General features: G+C 40.8%; 1 protein-coding gene across 1 annotated transcript; it reads right to left on the bottom strand.

The window, feature by feature from the left end:
- Positions 1–251: 251 nt before the first annotated feature.
- fes (FES proto-oncogene, tyrosine kinase) lies at positions 252–18961 on the bottom strand. The gene is made up of 18 exons (XM_075461777.1): positions 18558–18961; positions 17442–17615; positions 15741–15837; positions 15428–15611; positions 12837–12974; positions 12622–12741; positions 12332–12454; positions 8566–8761; positions 7745–7825; positions 6926–7135; positions 6439–6561; positions 6059–6112; positions 4183–4301; positions 4005–4099; positions 3789–3912; positions 1258–1415; positions 1000–1122; positions 252–853 (listed from the first exon to the last, which is right to left on the bottom strand). Exons 1-18 carry the CDS (start codon positions 18780–18782, stop codon positions 711–713), a joined length of 2487 nt encoding a protein of 828 aa, XP_075317892.1. The 5' UTR covers positions 18783–18961; the 3' UTR covers positions 252–710.
- Between the last annotated feature and the right edge of the window lie 1600 nt (positions 18962–20561).

Here is a 20561-nt window from a genome sequence, read left to right as displayed (position 1 = left end):
AAGTTGGTTGAGTGCCAGCTAAGAATAGTCAGAACAGGTTCAGTCACATCATTGTCTACTGACTCATTGTTAGACGCTACAATTCACTGTTTTAATTCGATGGAAAGTCACCTTTGCCGGAGTTCAATTTCGTGAGTCATGGGGATGATGAGAAGTAGGACTGTTGTATTTCAAAATTCCCTCAAGTGTCTCTTTTTCTTTGTCATCCTGAAGGTGTTAAATAGTCGAGTGGAAGAAAATAAGATCACAAGTTGTCGTCAAACTCTGTATTACAAGCTCAATTATTTTTGTATATACAGTGCACCTCACCTCAGGAATGAAGTGTTGGAAAACAGAACTGAAGTTCAGCTTGTGAAGTGTTCACAGCCTTGTCACATATCTACATTTCCCTCTCACAGGAGATGCCTTGTCAATACGAAAAAGAAAAAAAAACCTTGAAAGGGCCACGGGAGGGAAAAACACGAGTGCTGCCACCATTTGGCCCACTAACTCACTACGCACTCCCAGAACAATTCTCTAGTTCAGTTTCACAATAAAAAAAAGGAATAAAAAATAAATATTACCAAGGTACTACTGTTTTGCTTGATCTGTGAGTTCTGTTCCAGACTTCAGACTGGATTTCAGCCTGTTCTCAAAAGGGAAAAACACAAACCAACAAGCAAAAAAAAAAAAAGACAGAAAAATAATGCTCTCCAATTAAGAGGCTGGCTTCATGTAATTTTGCTGTATATGGCACTGAGCTCAGTGCGAAGTTTCTTGAAGGACGGCCTGTTTTTGGGCTCATACTGCCAGCAGCTGTTCATGATCCTGGACACTTCCACAGGGCAGCCGTGTGGAGCAGACATGCGGTATCCTGCAACACATCAAGGACAGTCACACACACAGTGAGATTGGCCTGAACACAGCAAAAACAAAGTAATTTGTGTCAGAATCAACTATTCTTGTCTGGACCTGAACAGTTTTACACCCCATCTCCCCTTGTCTGATAGCAGTCTTTACCTTTCTCCACCTCATCACGTGTCTGTTGGTTGTTCATGCTTGTATAGGGCGTCATCCCCATGGAAAAGGTCTCCCAGAGCAAGACCCCAAAGCTCCAGACGTCACTCTGTGTGGTATAGCGACCTGGTAACAACAGCAGAGGGCAGCATTGGCAAAGGCATTCATCCTGTTAGTCAGTTTTTAAACTGACTACTTGCAGAGTTTAAAAGGGAAAATGTTTTAGGTTGTGACATCATCGCAGAAGTGTAAGTGACCCACCATAGTTCAAGGCTTCAGGAGCCGTCCACTTGACAGGGATCTGTCTGAGGCCGCCCTCTGCAGAGTAGACGCCATCATCTTGCTGACGGGACATCCCAAAATCACTGATCTTCACCACGTTGTGGTCGGCAACCAGACAGTTTCTCGCTGCAAGGTCCCTTAAAAAAAAAGAGAAAATGATGTAAGAGGTTATGTGAACAGAAGAAAAAAAAAAAGGCAACAAAAAAGACATAATGCATCTTGCTCTGTGGGGAAAAAAACATGAGAAAACAGACAGCACTAAAAGGAACTGGCGTTCTTGTCATGTCTCTGGTGTTGCGTGCGAGTTCGTTTTGACATGCAGTGTTCGAGGCTGAGCTGCTGCCAGCAGCCTGCTCTGATCCGTCCCCACTGGGTGAACTGTACAGTGCTCCTGTAATGAGCCGGATATCCCAACCACCTCCTCCCGTTCCTCTCCTCCTCAAGCCCTCACAGCTGTCACTTATACCTCATTCAGAGCTTCCTATTCACAGTGCCTTATGAACATCACACATTTCGTATTCAGACTCTTTCTGCAGAATTTTCCCTTAAAAAAAGAATGCGGGTCCCTTTTTTGCATCTCAGCCTTTTCTCATTTTTCTTTAAAACAGCTTTGAGAACGCTTCATTTTGAGCTAAATACAAAACTCCACGTTGGATCTTTACATCCTGCTCCTGCTGACAAGTTCACGCTCTTTTGAGGTTGTATTCGTGTGCCTGCAGTTGGGGTTTTGAACCAGTTTTTCACTTGACTTGTGAAAAATATTCAAAAGGATCTCATCACGTGCATCTCGGCACTTTTGCACGGGTCTATCCTACACCTGACTTAAAGAATATTTCAATAAGGTTTATAAGGCTCTGAATGGTTTTGCACCAAATTAAACAGACTCGCTCTCAAATACTCAACTGCTGCCTCAGGTCATTGAACAATAAACATTAAATCTGCCAACAGTTAGGACAAAGACACACAGACAGGCAGCTTTTTTTTGCTGTGAACCAAAAGTGAAATAACCTGTCTATTAACTTCCCAAATGCAATTAATATGATTCCTCTTTCCACCCAGTGGTCTGTTTGGTATTTCAACATTAGCAGCTTTAGTTAAAGTTCCTTTTTACTTTAACTATTTTGTGTTTTATTGCTTCAATCAAATGTGTTGAATTCACAGCTGTGTTTTATTTCACCGTGATAAAAAGTGTTTTTTTTTAAAAATCATCTCACGGGCAACCAGAAGACCTTCTGCCAGCTTTGATTTTGGCTAAAATGTTTTTTCCTATTTCTTTAACTGCAGCATCAACATATGGGGAAGTGCTGCAGTGCGGACAATCATTGTTTGAGGGGAACAAAGTGAGTGATGTTTTGTATCTAAAGGTTTAGAAATGAATCCAACCCCCCAGCTACAGAAAGCAGCAGCCTGGGGAAATATTTCCATTTCACAATTTCCAGCAGGGTCGTGACACTACTAAGCCTTCTATTCAGCCCAGTCTCTGTGGAAAAGGCGTAAGATGTGCTGTTTTGTCAGGTGCCTTGTCAGTTTGCTGCCCAGATTCATGGTTATTGCATAGAAGGAACTCTGTGTGTGTCCAGCTGACAGGTTGTATTCGTAAAGAATAAACTGTTTCAGCAGTATTACCTTTGAGCAATGAAAGGAATTTAAAAGTTTGCCCATAATGGATGAATTTTATCACAATCATCCGGTAATAATCATTTTTTTTACTTCTGTCAAGCCATCTTTAAACCTTCTTTTGGTTGTAGCCTGATTGTAACCTACAATGACAAGAAAATGTACTCCTTTATTACATCATTATTAGGTTATTATCATATTCATCTGACTATTTGACTGTTTTTACTATTAATAATTGCACTGACATAATCGTCTCTATTGTTAGCAGATTACCATACAATTTTCATATATTGTTTTGCATAGTTATCTTTAAATTTGTTTCCCCATCTCTTGGTTTATGGCTCCTTATTACCCTGAAACTTAAATTTCCCATTGTTTTTATCCTGATGTACCCATTGTTGCTGCCAGGCTATGATCCGGTTATTATGTTGGTCATTACATGGTGTTAACTAATCTTCACATCTTTATTATCTAAGCATCGCATCACTACCACAATCTAGAAACTGTAATGATAAGTAATATTGAAACGTTCATATGACTGAAACCCCACCTGACTGCATGACCAATTGTTTATTGTGAGCAGCACAACTTCCCTGCAAACATGGATGAATTCATTCATGGATGAAATCGTCATCGATGAGGCATGAATTATGCATCGAAAGTGTTACTGGGATCTTTCCATGTTGCTACAGAGTGAGCAGAATTCAAACTATTTGTAACTGTAAGCTGTAGGTTTCTGGCTGGTGAAGATTAATTCAACATGTACTTTTATTACACAGCAACAGAGGTTCAGGCTGTGTTAGAAGAATCACTCCGACTTCAGTCCAATGAAGTCAGGAAGTTGATTTGTGTGATTAAACGATTGGATTAGAGCACTGCAGCTGCTGACCAACCTGTGGATACACTTCTTGCTCTCCAGGTACTCCATTCCTGCCGCTACGTTTTCTGTCATTTTGACCAACATCTTAGGCTTCAGGCTGTGACCCTCATTGCGCAAGAAGGAGAGAAAATCGCCACCTTGAAATGTTTAGAGAGCAAATTGAATATAAAGCAATAAATCACTTGGTGGAATAAATCAATGACGCTGCTGGGGGAGTACGCTGTGTTACCTTGAATGAGCTCCATGATGATGTAGATGGGCTGTTTCTGTGTGCACACTCCGATCAGCTTCACAATGTTGGGATGGTTGTACTGCTTCAGGATCCTGCACACCAAATGAGGGGAGTTACAGAAAGTTTTGAGTGTTTGTGTGTGTGTGTGTGTGTGTGTGTGTGTTCATGTACTAACCTGGCTTCCATCAGGAACTTACTCTTGTGCTCTGGGGCCAGGTTTTCTTTACAGGATTTCACAGCCACAGGAGTGTAATCAGAGCGTAAATGACCACTGTACACCTCTCCAAAGTTACCCTGTGGAGCCAACACCAACATGATCAGTTTTTTAAAACTTAAAAAAAAAAACTGTTTAACCCAGTGGCGAATGAGTCACAATTTGGCACTTTCGTAGCTTGATAATGATTTCCATTATGTAATGAGCTGTTTGAGCAGAATTTTATTACTTCCAAGCTCTTTGATTAAGTGTTCGCACCGAAGATGAAAACATTCTGTAGCCTTTTAACCTACGCCCCCGGTTTCCACAGCAGCGTGGATGATGAGTAAAATGCAAATAGAAAGAGAAAGCAGCGATTTGCAAATCATTTAAACCCCAAATTGTCTTGAGAGTATTTGAACAAAGGTACTTTATTAAATATTGAGAGAAATTTGCTGTCAGAAACACATTTAAACCTTTTTTTCCCCAGGGGGAATATTCAAAACTGTGTTGCATTACTTGTTCTTTTCATAATCTTGTCAGTTATTGAGACTTTTTGACACCGGCTGATGCAGTTTTAAAAGTGAAATGTTTTTTTTCATTCTTGTTTGAAAAAGAACTTCAGCTTTTCAGCAGTTCGGGGCCTCTTTTGTGACGTTTGTTTTAGTTTTGAATGCACTAAACCTCTTCAGTGGGTGGCAGGAATGGACTGCAGGTCGACTTGTTTAGAGCTGTGCTGTTGTGCTTTAGAAAGAATGAGTTTTAGATTATCTGATGAAGTGGTGCAGCCCTTCCCCGGAACAAACACATTGACTGGATAGGAGCCTATGTTGCTCCAAAATTCATGTACTGTATATGCTGTATAATACAGAATTAATGTGCACTAATGCACCCCCGCAGCACTACAGATGTGAAATTTTGGACTGTGTGATGATATTAAGCCAGATGGTTTCTCTCATCATTTCCCGCAAGATGCCACATTCATGATTACCGAGAAGAAATTAATAGTTTCAATCCATTTCAAAGGAGACTCAGAGAAGGCTGCAGTGTAATTGGATATTGGCCTTATGTGTATTTTCTTTGCATGGTAGATATTCAACTTTCATTTGCAGATGCAGAGAGCGCCTGTGTTTATTGATAATTGGTTTTCAGAAGTGTTCCTGATCACATGCAGAGGCTTCCACTGCCAAATTATATCTGTATTTAATAAAGTGCCGTATGATGGGACAACATAATGGCAATTCAGTATTGGTTTCCATGTGTTCAAAGATTTTTCAGGAATATATGAGTCATTAGATTCATATTATCTACCATGCATACAATCAATAGGAATTCTTCTGCTGAGTTGTTGTTCATATACTATTTACTTATTGTTCCACAGGGTTTTTCACAGAGAAGTGATCTCCTCCCCATCTTTACTTCTGAAAGATTCAGTCTCTCTGGAATTCTTTTATAAAACCCAATCATGTGACTGAACTGATACCTATAAACATACAGTAATTAGCTGAGAGACCACAGTTGAGATATTCCCCCCACAGCAATTTAAATTTAGGCGAAGGAAGACAACATCAGTTGTGCTCTCGGTTATTTCCTTAGTTGATGTGAAAACTTTTAAGTCTGTGTTGAACATCATCATTGTAACAGAAAGTGAGTATCTTCCACAGTTGCACAAGAGAGAGACAGGAACACAAAGAGGGAAGTTTGTGTTAAATAACCACATAAATTCCTATTATATTTAAATAATTTTATGGGATCTGTTACCGCCTCTAAAAGGAGTTAAAGGAAGTGAAACAAACAGATTTTTGCTTTTCCTCTTGCTGTTTCTACATTTCAGTCAATAAATATCAGTTGTACCCACCCGTCCAATGAGGGGTCCCAACATGATGTCGTCATGTTCCAGGACCCATTTGTCCTATAGATGTTAAAGACAAAACATAAAACACACACAGCGGTGCTGCTAAAAACTGTGAGACCAGCAGGAGAGGAGAGCAAAGGCAAGTACAGAGAGTGTGAGGGAACAAGTTCCCCTTTGAATTCAGTATGTGTTTATTTTTAGCAACTATTTCTCTTCTTTAATCAGCAGTAAATGTGTTACAAGCGTGTGTTGAGGCTCAGGACCACACAGCTCTTGGCCTTATAAAAGAAATGTATCTTAAGGAGGAAAGATTACAATTCGTGGACCTTTTTTTTTTAGGGTCTGTGCGTGTATGTGTGTGCAGGAGAGTGCTTCAGCATTACCTTCAGTATAGGTTTCTTTAGGACAATGTCCGACCTCTTGGTGACATGTTGTCGGGATGACTCTAGATGCTGGATCAGCTTCGGGATGCTTTGGAAGCCTTCTCCATCCAGACGGTACAAATTCTACTGACACGCACAGAAAAGCCATCACAGAGGTGAGGTGATTTGCAAACAGAGAGAATAGAAAACTCTGTGACATGAAAAGATACATTTCATTCAAAAAGGGAAAAAAATGTGTTTGTTTGTTCAATGCTGCTGTAGGTTCTTGAATTCAACTCGTGTTTAATTTGCAGAAAATGCGCCCAGCCTGAGGACAGCCATGTTGATTACATGCTTTTAACACTTCTTCTCATACTTTACACAAAAACAGATTTTTTTTATTCGTGGAAAACTTGCATGCGTCTTTTACAACTTTGCATGGGAGGTAAATGATTTGATGGTTTGACTTTCACAGTGGTGCGCTGTTCCATGCAGCAGATTTACTTACATCCGTGTTCTGAATGAGGAAATGCTTGCAGGATCCATCCCATTGCACTGACAGCACATAACCCTGTTTCTCTTGACTCTTCCTCACCAAGAAGTCCCCGTCATTTCTGAGAAGCTGCTGGACCTCCAGTCTGGGAATGGCTCCGTGATACCAGTCCTGCTGCCCCAGAGGACGATCCACCTCCTGAACGGGGGTGAGAACTGGAAGAACCTGAAGGAGAAGAAAATGGGATTTTTCTTCTTTTTTTTCTTTTATCAAAGCTGACATGAATAACAAAACGATAAGAAGAAATATAGGATAGATTTCAGCTTGATTCTGCTGAGATTATTGGGAGACACTTCAAAGGAGAGTTTATAAATTGAAAGTCAAACCACATCACACTGCACCCCTCCAGGGTACCGCAGTAATGGGAGATACAGAGGGAAAAGTTACTCCCACAAAAAAATCTATTCATTTATACTTAAGGCACAGGTCATGATAGATTTAACACTGACAGACCAACTGCACACAGCCTTTTCTCGCTAAAAGTCAGTGTTCAGCTGGCTCATGTTACTGTCTGTTAGCGATCATTAAGACATAAATTATCTGCCTGACAAGAAAACTTGAGTCAGGCGGATTTATAAAAATAGGAACCTGACTGCAGCGTAGCTTACGCTCAGAGTTGGCCAAAAGAGAGGATTGAAAGTGTTCCTCAGCTGGAGCAACTGTCCTTCATTCTACAATAAGAAATGCAGTTCCAGCTGGTACCACCACTGGTTCTGTCTTTGCCTGGAGCGTGTAACCCCTGTCTCACAGGTCGTATAGTTACCTGCAACTTACCTCACTTTTAGGTTTGAACAGACCGCTCAGGTTGTTCATGATCCCGTCCATGAGGACTTTGGCTGAAACTTGACCGTGGTCCTGAAGGAAAAGAGCCAGAATGCACAAACTTACTAACTGACTAAAAGCTGGTGTTCTGGGGGCTTATGGTACGGTCCAGACACAATGTTTTGGGTTTATTCTTTTTAAACAAAAAGCATGAGAAATGTTTGCCTTGTTTTTTTATATTGTTGTGTTTTCTGTGTCTTTCAGTGGTCTGCATCATTAGACAGCTTTTGTCATTATTAGAGATATCTCAGCAGAGGTTCATCTTTATATAAAACATCAACTGATAAAAGCACAAAAGCTTGAAAAAGGCAAATTCTTCAAAATTGCTGGATGTAAAGATTTAAATTCTGTGCTCATTTTCTAAAACAATCTGATAATAAAATGTTCTACAGATTAATTACAGTCACTTCAACAACAGTTTGATGCAATGAATTTTGTCTCGAGATTTCTGGTCACCTGGCTCCTGCCCAAATGTGTTGTGTTTTGCCCCTTTAAGGCCACGGCAGCGTAGCATACAAAAGAGTTTAGGACGTTTGGTTGATGCTGAACATGTTGGTCATTAGATTTTGACTTGTGACTTCCATCACAATGACCTTTGTCCTTTCTTTGTTTCAACAGAATCCAAAAAAGTAAGACATTCAGTAAGACATTGCATGTGTAGAAGTTTAGGTAGAGTTTACATGGAATGCAAAGCCTAGCAATACACTTAAAGAACTAATAACCACAGGTGATTAACCTGAAAGCAAAGGAAGCCTGCAGCAGAGAGAACTTACATTGCTTGTGGTGGATGAAAGTGAAACAGTGTCTGAGTCCAGCTTCAGAGCAGAGGGAGGTTCTCTGGAGCCGAGCTGGTCCAGTTTCTCCTTCAGAAGAAGCCTCTGGTGGTCCAGTTTGGCTTTTATGCCCTGAGACAGAGCAACTTGCTGTCTGCACTCCTCCATTGCATGTCTCTTACTGAACTGGTAGACCCTGGAGAAAGAAGAAAGCGGCTGTGTATCATGAAATAGAAATATTCATTATATTTTAGTCTGATGCAAGAGGTTGCACAAGTCGATAAAACAACACTGAGTACATAAAAGCTCAGACTTGATAAACATAAATCTTTTGATTTTCAACCAATGATGCATTAGCATAATTTCCAATCATTTCAGAGGAGAGTATAAATGTAATTGGCTTTTACAATATGCACTCAGAATTTTGTCTTGAGTTTTCTTGGATGTTACAAATGCTTCATTCAGTTTTCTTTGTTGAGACCAAGTCCAGTTTTAAGGTTTCTGCTTCCAGTGTGTGTGGTCAGTGCTCCATTTGAACAGTGGCAATCTGTGTCTAATCTGTGTCTATCTGACACTCACCCCATTGTTTTTTTGTTTGTTTTTTACCTCTCCAGCTCTTTCAGAGTCTCATCTATCTGTCACACCAATCATCTCTGCTCTCTCTTGCCTTGCTCATAAGAATGAGGCAATCGGTAGATAACACCTAAAGTTGAGCTAAATCTCACATTCTTGGGTGCGATGATTACATCATAAAAATGAGTTTCAGCTTATTTTCAGTTTATACGTACATCGACTTAAGCAATTACTGGAACATGCCAACAGATAACTTTGGAATCAGTCTTGTTCATGTGGATCTTAGCTCGTTTTGCTTAACTTTTTATATATTTTCCTAGCTTTTCATTGAGTTTATTTTTCTATCTGTCTGCTAGGGTTCAGGAAAGCCCATCCGTCCACCCATTTGATGATTACATCTGGGATATAAGGACTTCCAGACTGCTACACATAAAGCCTATGCAAGCACAGGGTCATGATCCATGGTCTGTTATGTGGCAGTTTCCTTTTTTCTGGTTTAGTTTCGTTGGTTTTGGTTTATCTGCGCTATATGCTCTGTTTTGTATCCCATTCTAATATAATCTATTGTCCTCTGCACAGTGGTTAGCACTACTTTCTGTTTAATTAAGAAGAACACAAACCTTGTTCAATCTAGTTGGTTTTGCTCTCTGCATTCTCTTCACACCAGGTTTATGTTACTCCTGTTTTCTGCCCCTTGGTTTCCCCTCTCTGCCAACGTCTTGTTGTTGGTTTCACCTTATCAGTTTATTATTTTTCTTGTGTGTGTACCTCTGCCCAGCTTCTTGATTGTTTTATGTTTGTTTTTCTTTTTTCATTTTGGTCCTGTATTCAACTATGGATCCTGCAGTACCCAATGCCAATATCATACACAGAAGTTCCATGAAAAAAAATAAGGTTTTTAAAGATGTAGAAAGGACAACTAAGGTATGCTGAGTGAGTACAGTGCCACAAAAATGAGGCACCGAGATGGTTGTGTTAAAGATATGTGTATCAGAGAGAGAGACCAGTGTATGAAAGGGACAGATGGTGTGGAACAGCACGGGAACAAAGCAAGATGGGAGAAACTGAGTTGGTTTGGAAGTTTGAGGAGGAGATATGTCGGAGGTGATGGAGCTGTTAGATTTATGGATGACAGAAAAAGATGCAGAGGACAAGAAAATAAATGTGCTGTAATGACCCATAATGGAAGAGGCCAGTTCCATTATTTGCCCAGTAAGTAATTTACTTAGATTAATTTAATTAGAGGTGAAACTATGAATTGATTGACAAGAATCTAATCAGCAGCTATTTGAATAATAATTACATTCTGCTGATGTGGCATACAGAGCCATAGTTAATTTGATTTCCCATTTTGGACAGCTCATGTTCAGGGTGGTGAAAATAGTCTGGGTGTTTTGTGATAAGATAGGAGATTAGTTTATTGTTGTTATTATTTAGTGTAAAATATGGTCATCAAGCAATCGGGATGCAGTGTCTAACCCTTACCAGCAGAGGGCTCGTTCGCTACACTGTGTGTTCAGGGACAAAGGGAAGTCTCGCGGGAATACGTTCCGCGAACGAGAACACACCTGTGAATGCGAAAGAAGCTGTGTGTGGCGAACGGGAATAAATAAGTTTACCTACTTTTGCTCTTTGCAGGTAAGAAGGGAGGGTTAGAAGGGTGTAATTGATGTGTGAATATGTTATGTGGTATTTTATAATCCCGGTTGGACTTAATGTGATTTTGGTTATAAACGTTACTTGTTCAGCGAACGTAATGTACTGAGGAAGGCTGGCCAGTGGTTAGTGTTGGTTGCCTAGCAACCTCGAGCGCCCGTTAAGCTGGAGAATAGCAGTCGATCTGCGCTGCTCATGTGTAGTTTATGATTTAAGAAATAAATAACTTAAAATAGATATATAATTAATTTGGTTAATATGACAATGTTTATGTGGTACTTTATAATCCCAGTTGGACTTTGTGATTTTGGTTATGAACGTTACTTGTTCAGCGAACGTAACGTATTGAGAATAGCTAGCCAGTGGTTAGTGTTGGTTGCCTAGCAACCTCGAGCGCCCGTTAAGCTGGAGAGGAATAGAAGTTGATCTTAAAAGCTCGCGCTGCTCATGTTTAGTTCATGGTTTAAGAAATAGATACATGATTAATTTGGTTAATATGACAATGTTTGGGAGACGTGATTGACTGACTGTGTATTTCAGAAATAAGTTGATATTGAATGTACTTGATGAAACTGGTTTTTGAATAGTGATGTAAAATACATAATTATTTGTTTTGATGTTGGTGCTGATGTTATTAGAGAACGAGAACACACCTGTGAATGTGAAATAAGCTGTGTGTGGCGAACGGGAATAAATAAGTTTACCTACTTTTGCTCTTTGCAGAACAAAAATCATTACAACAAATTAAATGTGTAGTGGAGGCAGTCTTCACTCTGCACCACGCTACACTGACATTTAATAAGCAAAAATCTCAAACCTTTTCTTATTTCAGTCACTGAAGTGAGTAGATTAGCTGCTTTTTGCATTATAACTGAATTTCTTTGCTAAAACAAGGTGCTGGGATCTTCACCACTCTGACATAAAAAGAAACTGATCAACAATGCATACTAGATCAAATTGAACACAGCTTTATTGATAAGAAAGCGCTCTCATCATAATGGAACAGTAGTTGGTCAGTCTGATCGCTTCAAGAGGTCAAGCTGATTTACAAAATGCTTCTTCAAAATACAAACCAAAGGGCAGAATAACCTCTACTCACTTCACTAACAGCTCCATCACCATATGTGCCTCCCAGATGCCATCAATAACATCAACTTTTTTCAGATAAACACATTGTTCTCACTTGTCCTTCAGGAACTTGTTAATCATCACTCCCACAGGGCCGCAAACCTCTAACACCCCCAGACAGCCTCATCAACCAAGACAAATGAGTGGATCGTGCTCCATAACTCTGAACATATCGGTGCATTATAATTAATAAGGCTCTCACTGCCCCCTGAGACCACACTGGCTATTAGCCGTTGCACAGCCAACAGCGCACTCAACTCCCCAGTGGGAAGGACTGCCCGCAGAGGCAAAGTGAAGGCAAACTTTAATCATTTGTCCTCACAAAACCTGCGTGTTTTGACTCTCAACTCTCGCCTGCAGCCTCTGAACATAACTGCACTCCATATCTGATGTCTGTGGCCCCCCTCACCTCTGGCCCTTTTTTACCCCTTCCTGCTCCTCGTCGAGCTCCAGCTCCAGCTGCTCGACAGAAGTCTGCTGAGAGCCCAGAGACCGAGCCAGGTCCAGCAGCTCTTCTTCAATCGCAGTCAGTCTAGGAGAAGAGGGCAGAAAAATCATGTGAAAAGAGGAAGCAAATGAGGCATAAAAGTAGATAGGAAACCGGAGTTTAAAAAAAATACAAACAGGGAAGTAGTTGAGACAAAAAGAAAGGAAATTGGAGTGTTGTCATCTGAATGAGATTGCGTTATTTGTTCTCACTTGTGCTGGATTTTCTCAAGCGTAAGGTCATTGAGTTCAATCTCTCTGGGATTTAGCTGCTCAGCATCCTCCAGGAGGCTACAATCAAAATCTGCACAAGGAGGAATATCCCCCACAGACCTACAATCACAACCACAGTCCACATCATCATCGTTGCCAAGGGTTAGGGTTGATGATTACCACGGTGACGAAGGGAAGGCTTTGCCTCTGTCTACCTGTTCTGTTGAATGAAGCTTTCATATTCTTTTTCAGGATCGATGGCTGTTAGAGCGGATGATATCTCCCTGTGGATCCGCACCACTTCATGATGGAGGAAGGTGGAGATGTCGAAATACTCCTGCAGGATCTCCTTTCTGGAACAGAAGCCGGGCAAGAGCAGATGAAAATAGACTGGCAGGGGGAACAGCTATTAAACTAGCCAGATGCATCATCCATCCATCCATCCATCCATCCATTTTCTATACCCGCTTAATTCGTCGGTCGGGTCGCAGGGGGGCTGGAGCCTATCCCAGCGGTCAAATGCATCATATTACTGTCCTTTTTCCAGGCTTTTTTTTGTGTTTTTGATTACGTGTTCATCTGTTATAATCTTTAAATCAATACTACCTGGCCAATCTTCATTAAACTTTCTGAAAGAGGGAACATGGGCAAAAGAAGAACTCATTAACTTCTGATGTGTGAACCTCAACTATTGTAGCGCCACCAACGGGTCAAAGTGTCAATACGGGTGTAATTTCTGCTCCATATAATTATCACAGTTGAGGCACTATTAGATTCCTTGGATCAAGCCATGTTCAAAGCCTCCCTTTATGTGCATTTCGGTTTTATGAAGAAGGTTAAATATTTTCTAAAGGACACAAATTTTCACGAAAGTCTTACAAAAGTTATAATATGGATTTGTGTCTTTTGAAAGCATCAATCAGAGGCAACTGAAATCAGAATTTGCCATAAAAAAGGATCTGTGGTCACGTCTCAGCAATTCCTTGATCTTACAAAACCTCTTGTGCCTCTTCTCAGTTCTTTCCATATTCTAATCTCTGAAATGATCTCTGAAATAATCTTGTCTGCATCTCAATCAGCCTGAGAAGGTTCAGCACACTGTGCTTTCACCTGAGGGGGACACCACAAATACAAATAGTTTACATCTCATAATCTACATAAAGAAAGTCAGGACTTGATCTGTGCTGGTCTGTAAAAACTCAGCGTGCATGGTTCATTACAACAAATCAGCATTTTTAGACATTTCAAACCTTCTGGATTCATGAAGAAAAAATGCCCCCACGTTCTTGAGAGGAGAGGTATTCTTTACTGCCTCGACTTCTGCAAATGTTGGTGCAAAATATTTACTTCCCAGTGTCGCAGTTACTTTTCTTTGTTCAATATTTTTTTTTTTTTTACTCTCTGTGAAACGGAAAGCTCCTTCAAGAAGTCAATAGCTCATCAGTTGTCTCCAGTTTCTCTCACATTAATTGATAGGATATAAACAGGAACTTTATGAGCTCTGTCACCGCTTTATTATGCCAAGATTTGTATATAAATGTTTTTTAAGGTGGTAGCCCCCTTTTACCAGCTGATTAAATCATTTCCCACTGCCAGTTGTAGCGTGTTTACACACATAATCAGCAAAGCTGAAGTATGTCAAGTAATTTCCTTCCCGAGGACAGAGTTGTTTTTTGGAGCGTGCCTCTGAAAGCTCTTCCTTCTAATGGGTTTGGAGCCCTCTCGCTTCATCTTACCCCTCGACCCCAGAAGGAATCGGAATAAACTGCCCCTTGCCGTAAGCATGCAAAATGTTGGGGTACAGGTGAGGGGTTGAGGAAATAGGTGAAATGAGATTGAGCCTTAGCAAGTCATCATTTATGGGGATACAAAGGTTCAGAGTTCATATCCAAATTTCTCCGTACCAACAGTGCAGCATCAACAACTGCAGATTTTGTGTCAAACAAATAATTAATAAGTCTGGTTATACAATTAGGCAAATGCACATCGACCTAACATGTCAAGATTGGCCTTCATAGATATTTCTTGCTGAGGGTATCATGAAGTCACATTACAGGCTTGTTAGCAAACCATCTCTCAAGCAAACTATAAGATGGTCCTGCTGCCTGTAAAACATACATCCACTGTTTTGCTTCTTCTCTTTGACCCTCTGTATGATTTGACTTTAGTGTTTCCTTGAATGCAAATGAACATTGCAAAGCTGACGTGACGTGAAGATAAAGGTGGCTAAGATGATGTTGCTGGAAATACACAATAATAGTTAGAACTACTCAGGCAAGTGTCCATTCTACACAAATTATATTTCAATATTCAGGTGACAATTGACTCTTTTGAGCAGAAAATGCTTTGAAAAGGAGCAAAGGAGAGCTATCAGGATTTGAAAATAATGTGCAAACATTCATACTGTGCTGTGATTAAATAATGTGTATTTGAGTGCAGCTTTTCTCTGTGTGAGGGTGAATACAAATCAGGTGTTAACAAAGCACGCTGTTATGCTTGTGTAAATATCCCCACTGTATGGAAATGAGGGCTTCTGCGCTATCCTCATGTGTCTCTCATTTTCGTTCAGTACACATACACATTGGTATTTTTCTTTCTATATCCCCATTGTGGCTCAACACAATGCACCCTAAGGCCCTCTACTCTAACTTTAACCATCGTAAAAATAAATGCATTCCCTCAGTCTTATCATATTCTTTTTCTAGCTCCAACTCTTCAACAATCAGTTTTTGGCTCCCATCTTGATACATAAACATGCGCACTCACACACACACACATACACATGCCTCGTTAAACATGATCTTACAGTAGGAGCACCATCTCCTGCTGCAGAGTCTGCAGAGCGTCGAGGAGGGCCGGCTGGATCTGACTGTAGTGGTGCTGGTGATAAACTTGAGCAGCTTGCACAGAAAGGACGTACTCATTATGTAGCTCATGAAGTTTCAGCGTAGCTTTTATGTAACGCTCTTTGTTCTTGCCTCGATCTTTATCTGTCCACACAAACAGGAAGATGCCCACACAGAATATAAAGATGATAATGCAGGAAGATAAAAGCAGACTGTACCATCATTATGAAAGCGATTCTGTTTAGAGAAGTAAATAATGCCAGGCGTCGCCACCTTTACTGGTGTCCTGGTATTTCCTCTTCGCCTGAGCTGCATCTTTCGCTGCCTGCCTGTAGCTGCCCTTCAGCCTCTCCAGCTCTGTGTGCGTCACCTGAAGCAATCAATGCAGAGAGAGGGAACATTTGGCAATGTGAATATGATGCTACAAATCTGGCTCCTCCAACAGAGGTGTGTGTTAGTTCATCGATTAGCCTCATGCTTAGGGAGTCAGCAGAGGAAGAACCTTTAGGTTTTTGAAACAGGGCTATTTGGTCCCAATCAGCTCTTAGTCAGCAGAACACAATTTACAGTCTTAATCGGCAACAAAGGGAGCAAAATGTGTCTACCTTGGCTTTATTTTTTTACTTGATAAAAGAAAGATTCAGTGACCTACTCCAGATAAGCCCTAAGGGTAATTCAGTTTTTTTTTTTGTCTCTTTGTCCTAAGGCCAAGGCCATGTACCTGTGCATTAGGCAGATTAAAAAACGGAGGCTCTAAAACTGAACTCCACATATTATTCTGGAGGGTTTGGAGAAATTGTTATTGGCTGCAACGATTATTCTGCCAAACAGATGAGAGGAAAACTAATTCAAATACTCTTCATAACGCTTGAGTTATAAACAGTATAAAAGCAGAGCTCAAATCAAGTAGTTGTGCAGGTCGTCTTCTCACAATGACAGATTTAAAGAGCGAGACTGAAACATTTCAACTGGATATCTTCATCGTGTTGTAAAAAAAAAAGAGAGAGAGAAGCGTACACACAGCAGCATCTTTTACAGCACATCTAAAAAATAAGATGTGTGTGGAGGAAGGGGTTGCTTGTATGTATAATGTGTGAAAACTACACAGGAAGTGGACAGCAGATCTGCGAAAGGTTGTGACATATGAGGAAATTATCTAACCTTGGTTGTGCGTCTGGCAGCGGTATTTCAACCCTCCTTGATAGCATCTCTGACATCGCTGTCAATGTTGCTGATTTATCCCGACTAAAAAAATTCTGTATATTGTATAACTACAGAGAGATGCTCACAAAGTTCACTGTGGCTGCACAGCAAAGCAAGAAGCACAACGATCTACAAACTGCCCGACAAACCAAACATGGATCCTTGATAAAGCACATATCATCTGCTTGACGTAACTGGGTAATAAAAACAGTACGGCAGCCTCCAGCTAGAGATAGCATCCAAATACAGTGACTCATGACAACCACGAGCATAATTATTTCTTTCTTTTGCCCAAAAGGGATATATAACTTTACTGTGAGCATCAGGTCATCGGAGTTGATAAAGAAGCTTACAGCATGTGCTCGCTCATCTTCACGCCACAAAAAAAAAACTAAATACAAATCTTTAGCTTTTTCTTTTACTTTCTGTCCGTATAAAAAGCATATATTCCACCAAGGTGAGAAGACTCACAATAAATAAAACCTTAGCTTCTTTTGAGCAGCGGTGTTTCTTGTCATAGTCAGTAGACTGACCTTAAAGGCTGCTAACCTGCCTTTGTGGGATAATTGGGAGAGTTTTACTGGAAGCGGTGTAGTGTTAAAGTTTCTGGATTCTGTGGCTTCACATAGAGGGATTCTTCTTGAGATAAAACAAAAGCTCCCCTAAGTTAGGGTTGGAAGGAAACGAACACACGTCTCTTAGGTGTCCCCTGAAGTCGTGGAAACACCCGTGTGTGTGTGCGTGTGTGTGTGCGCATGCTTTTTCTCACACCTTGTTGAGCTCCTGCTTCAGATGGTTCCACTGCTCTGCGAATGTTTTGCGGAGCTGCTGTTTGTCTCTGATGAGCAGCGTCAGTTTGCTGATAGGACCGTCAAGCAGGTCCTCAGAGTGCCTCTTCATCACCTGACTGAGAGACTCAGTCTGCGAAACCAGCTCTCCCCAGGACTGACAAACAAAGAAAATAATCACCAGAATGCAAACAAATCTGACTGCTTTAAGGAGTTTGTTTCTCAGTTTGAAATGGGTCTCAATAGAATTCAGTAAAACTGGCTTAAAGTTGGATCGGGATCCAAAAACAAGCAGGAAGTCGTTTGAAGAAAGTCAAAGCAAGTGAGGCCCAAACTCAATGTCCACCTTTAATTTCTACTCCTGCCTGTTTGCTCAGAAGCTGAACATATCAGGTCTTTAACTACTTTCACATTTGGAGTCACTGGTGTTTCACCTACAGGTCTCTCTGTTGCAACAGTTTCCACATGCTTGAAATCTTGAATTATCCATGCAGATGTGCTGATCTGGTATTCTGTAGATCTAAAAGCCATGCAGATGAAAAATTGAAAATGCTGCAAGTGCTCTCTTCAGTAAGTGCCGTCTTCTTTGGCACCGAGAACACATTTGACATTTAAATAATGAGGGGAATGGAAGGAAGAAATGGGTCAGTTACTTTACCTCAAAGAAACCGAGAAGTACCTGCTGTTATAAGATGTAGTTGAGATACTATTTTTTACTTTGTACAAAATTGCTACCATGCTGCAACCAGAGCCTTGTTAAAATATATATGGACTTTATTTGCATGCCCTTGAGCAGGGGTTGTGGGTTGTTTTTCTTTTTATTAGAGGTTTCACTTTACGTTGATAGAATTAGATCCAAACGTATGTCTTTGTGACCTTAAATTGCTGCAGCAAGTCAGTCGCAGTTCAGTCTTTCCGCATTTTATCTCATGGAAATCTGGATAATGAACAATGCTCATAAATACTTTTTGAACCGCACCTTAGCTTTAAACAAATGTTCAGTGAGTTGAATGACTGCGTACATTGTTCTGTGGCTTTCCTCCTCTGGGAAGTAACCAGTGATGCTCATCTGATAATTTAGGTGTAGAGAGGACCTCACCTTGTTGAGCTGACTGATGTAATCTAGTCCTGCACTAGGCTGAGGTTTGTCCATCTTCTCCGCCATGGCAGTCATGTGGTGCAGCTGCACCGAAAACTCCCGCTCACTCTTAGCTCGCTGACCCATCCACTTCTTCATGACCTCCATCAGATGAAGCTCTGAGTCCAGCAGCCGCATGACTGCTGCATGCGCCTGTGGACACCGCAGGTCCTCCCCAAAACCCATCCCTGGATTATAGTTGTCCTCCTGCCAGTGATTTTGTGTGAGCTGCAAATCCCACAGCCAGCTCTCACGAGTGGAGCAGAAACAGAGTGGTGAGCTGAGCTCTTGCTCTAATAACCAAGAGTATCTATCTCTCTGTGGCCGTAGAAGGGTTTCACTTCCCTGTGAGAAAAAAGTGTTCAGCGGTTGGTTTGAGGCAGCACTTCCTCATGTCTGTTTGAACGTGCCTATACTCTCAAGTCAGGAACAACTTCAGAAGCACATTAACTCTAAAAACTCACATTTTGTTTATTGTATCTGTTGTATCTGGACCATGATAGACCCTTGCTAAGGTATGTAAAGAATAACAAATAAAGGTCAAGCCAGAGGGAGACCACTGACCTAAAAATGTATCCTAATCTGCATATTTCATCAAGACCACTGTTTGTGCAACACAAACCTCAGATGCAATAAGGTCGAGTAGTTGTTAAGTTCCGACGTGCACTCAGCTGCAGTTGAACTTCTATTTTCTGTCCTTGCTTGTCTTTGATTCCCACTTCTTCATTTCAGATATAAATATGTTCCTTCACTACTTTCCCCTCACACTCATATTTAGGCTACAGACTACAGATATTTTGGATTTTCACCTGAGAAGATCATTGTTTGGAGTCAAGACTCAAATCTCAGACACACATCTAACCTGTCTGGATTTGTGATTCTGCAGGTGTAAGATTTCTTACTGTTACGAATTACCAACTGTAATCACTTTATTGTACCGTCAGATTATTTCCAAGCCTATCTCACTGCCATTTGTAAAACTGCGCCGAAAGGAAAGTTGTGCTCTTGAACACGATTTTTAGTTTGTTACACAAGTTAGATGTTGAAGAGGATGACAGGGAACCCAAATCAGTGGCTGTCATTCAGGAGTCTGGACTGACACGCCTCAAAGTTTATCTTTCATTTCAAACATCATTCATTTTCACTTGCTGCTATCTTTTGCTTTCATTTCCTGTTTGGTTTTGTTACTGTAACTACTTGGTCACGTTAATGCACAAAGAAATACTTTATTAAGTTGATGTCGAGGCTCATGTTAAAAGAGAGCCTCTCCCAAAAGACCCGCTCCATTTTCAAATCACACATCATCTGATATACTTTCAGGATTATGCTTATTGCAACAAAAACATGCACCATTGTTTCCATCTGGACAGACAAAATTATTCATTTAGTGCCTCTTTCATGATTTACCATTCTGATTCTGATTTCACTTGTGTACAAATACCTTGGCTTGAACGTTTTTTTTTTTTGTAATTTTTGTCGCCATTAAAACTATTGCACTATTAAAACCTCAGAGGAAGATACTCTACAGATGCAGGAGAGAGGCAAAACTGCAGCGAACTAGACTCAAACGCAGTAGGAATAGGGAAATCAGCGGGAGAGAGCAAGGACAGCATGACCACACGAGGGAGAAAGAAGCACAAGAGAAGGCTGGAGCTTGATAAACACGCCCAAAACATCCAGAAAGAAGCAATGACGGCCAGGGAGAGTGAAAAAGCGCCAGAGGTCCCGCTCAAAGAACGTGAATGAGAGGACAGGGACAATAAGTCAGCAGGACTTAAAGTTACAACCATTGTTTGGACCGTCCTCTGCTTGAAGGACAACAAAAACACAGGGCTTGTTTGAGAGAGACCCGGTGACTTTCAGTTAACACACATGAAGAACATCATGGATTATGCTGTCAGTGTAAGGGTAAAAAGGAGGGATAATGCTAGCAGGTTCACACCTGAAGTCAACAAAGAGTCTGCA

The sequence above is a fragment of the Odontesthes bonariensis genome, chromosome 1, assembly GCF_027942865.1.
Source record: "Odontesthes bonariensis isolate fOdoBon6 chromosome 1, fOdoBon6.hap1, whole genome shotgun sequence".
NCBI classification, from domain to species: Eukaryota; Metazoa; Chordata; class Actinopteri; order Atheriniformes; family Atherinopsidae; genus Odontesthes; species Odontesthes bonariensis.
Note: the sequence above shows the minus strand (reverse complement) of the source record. Positions and strands in the feature narration are given on the sequence as shown.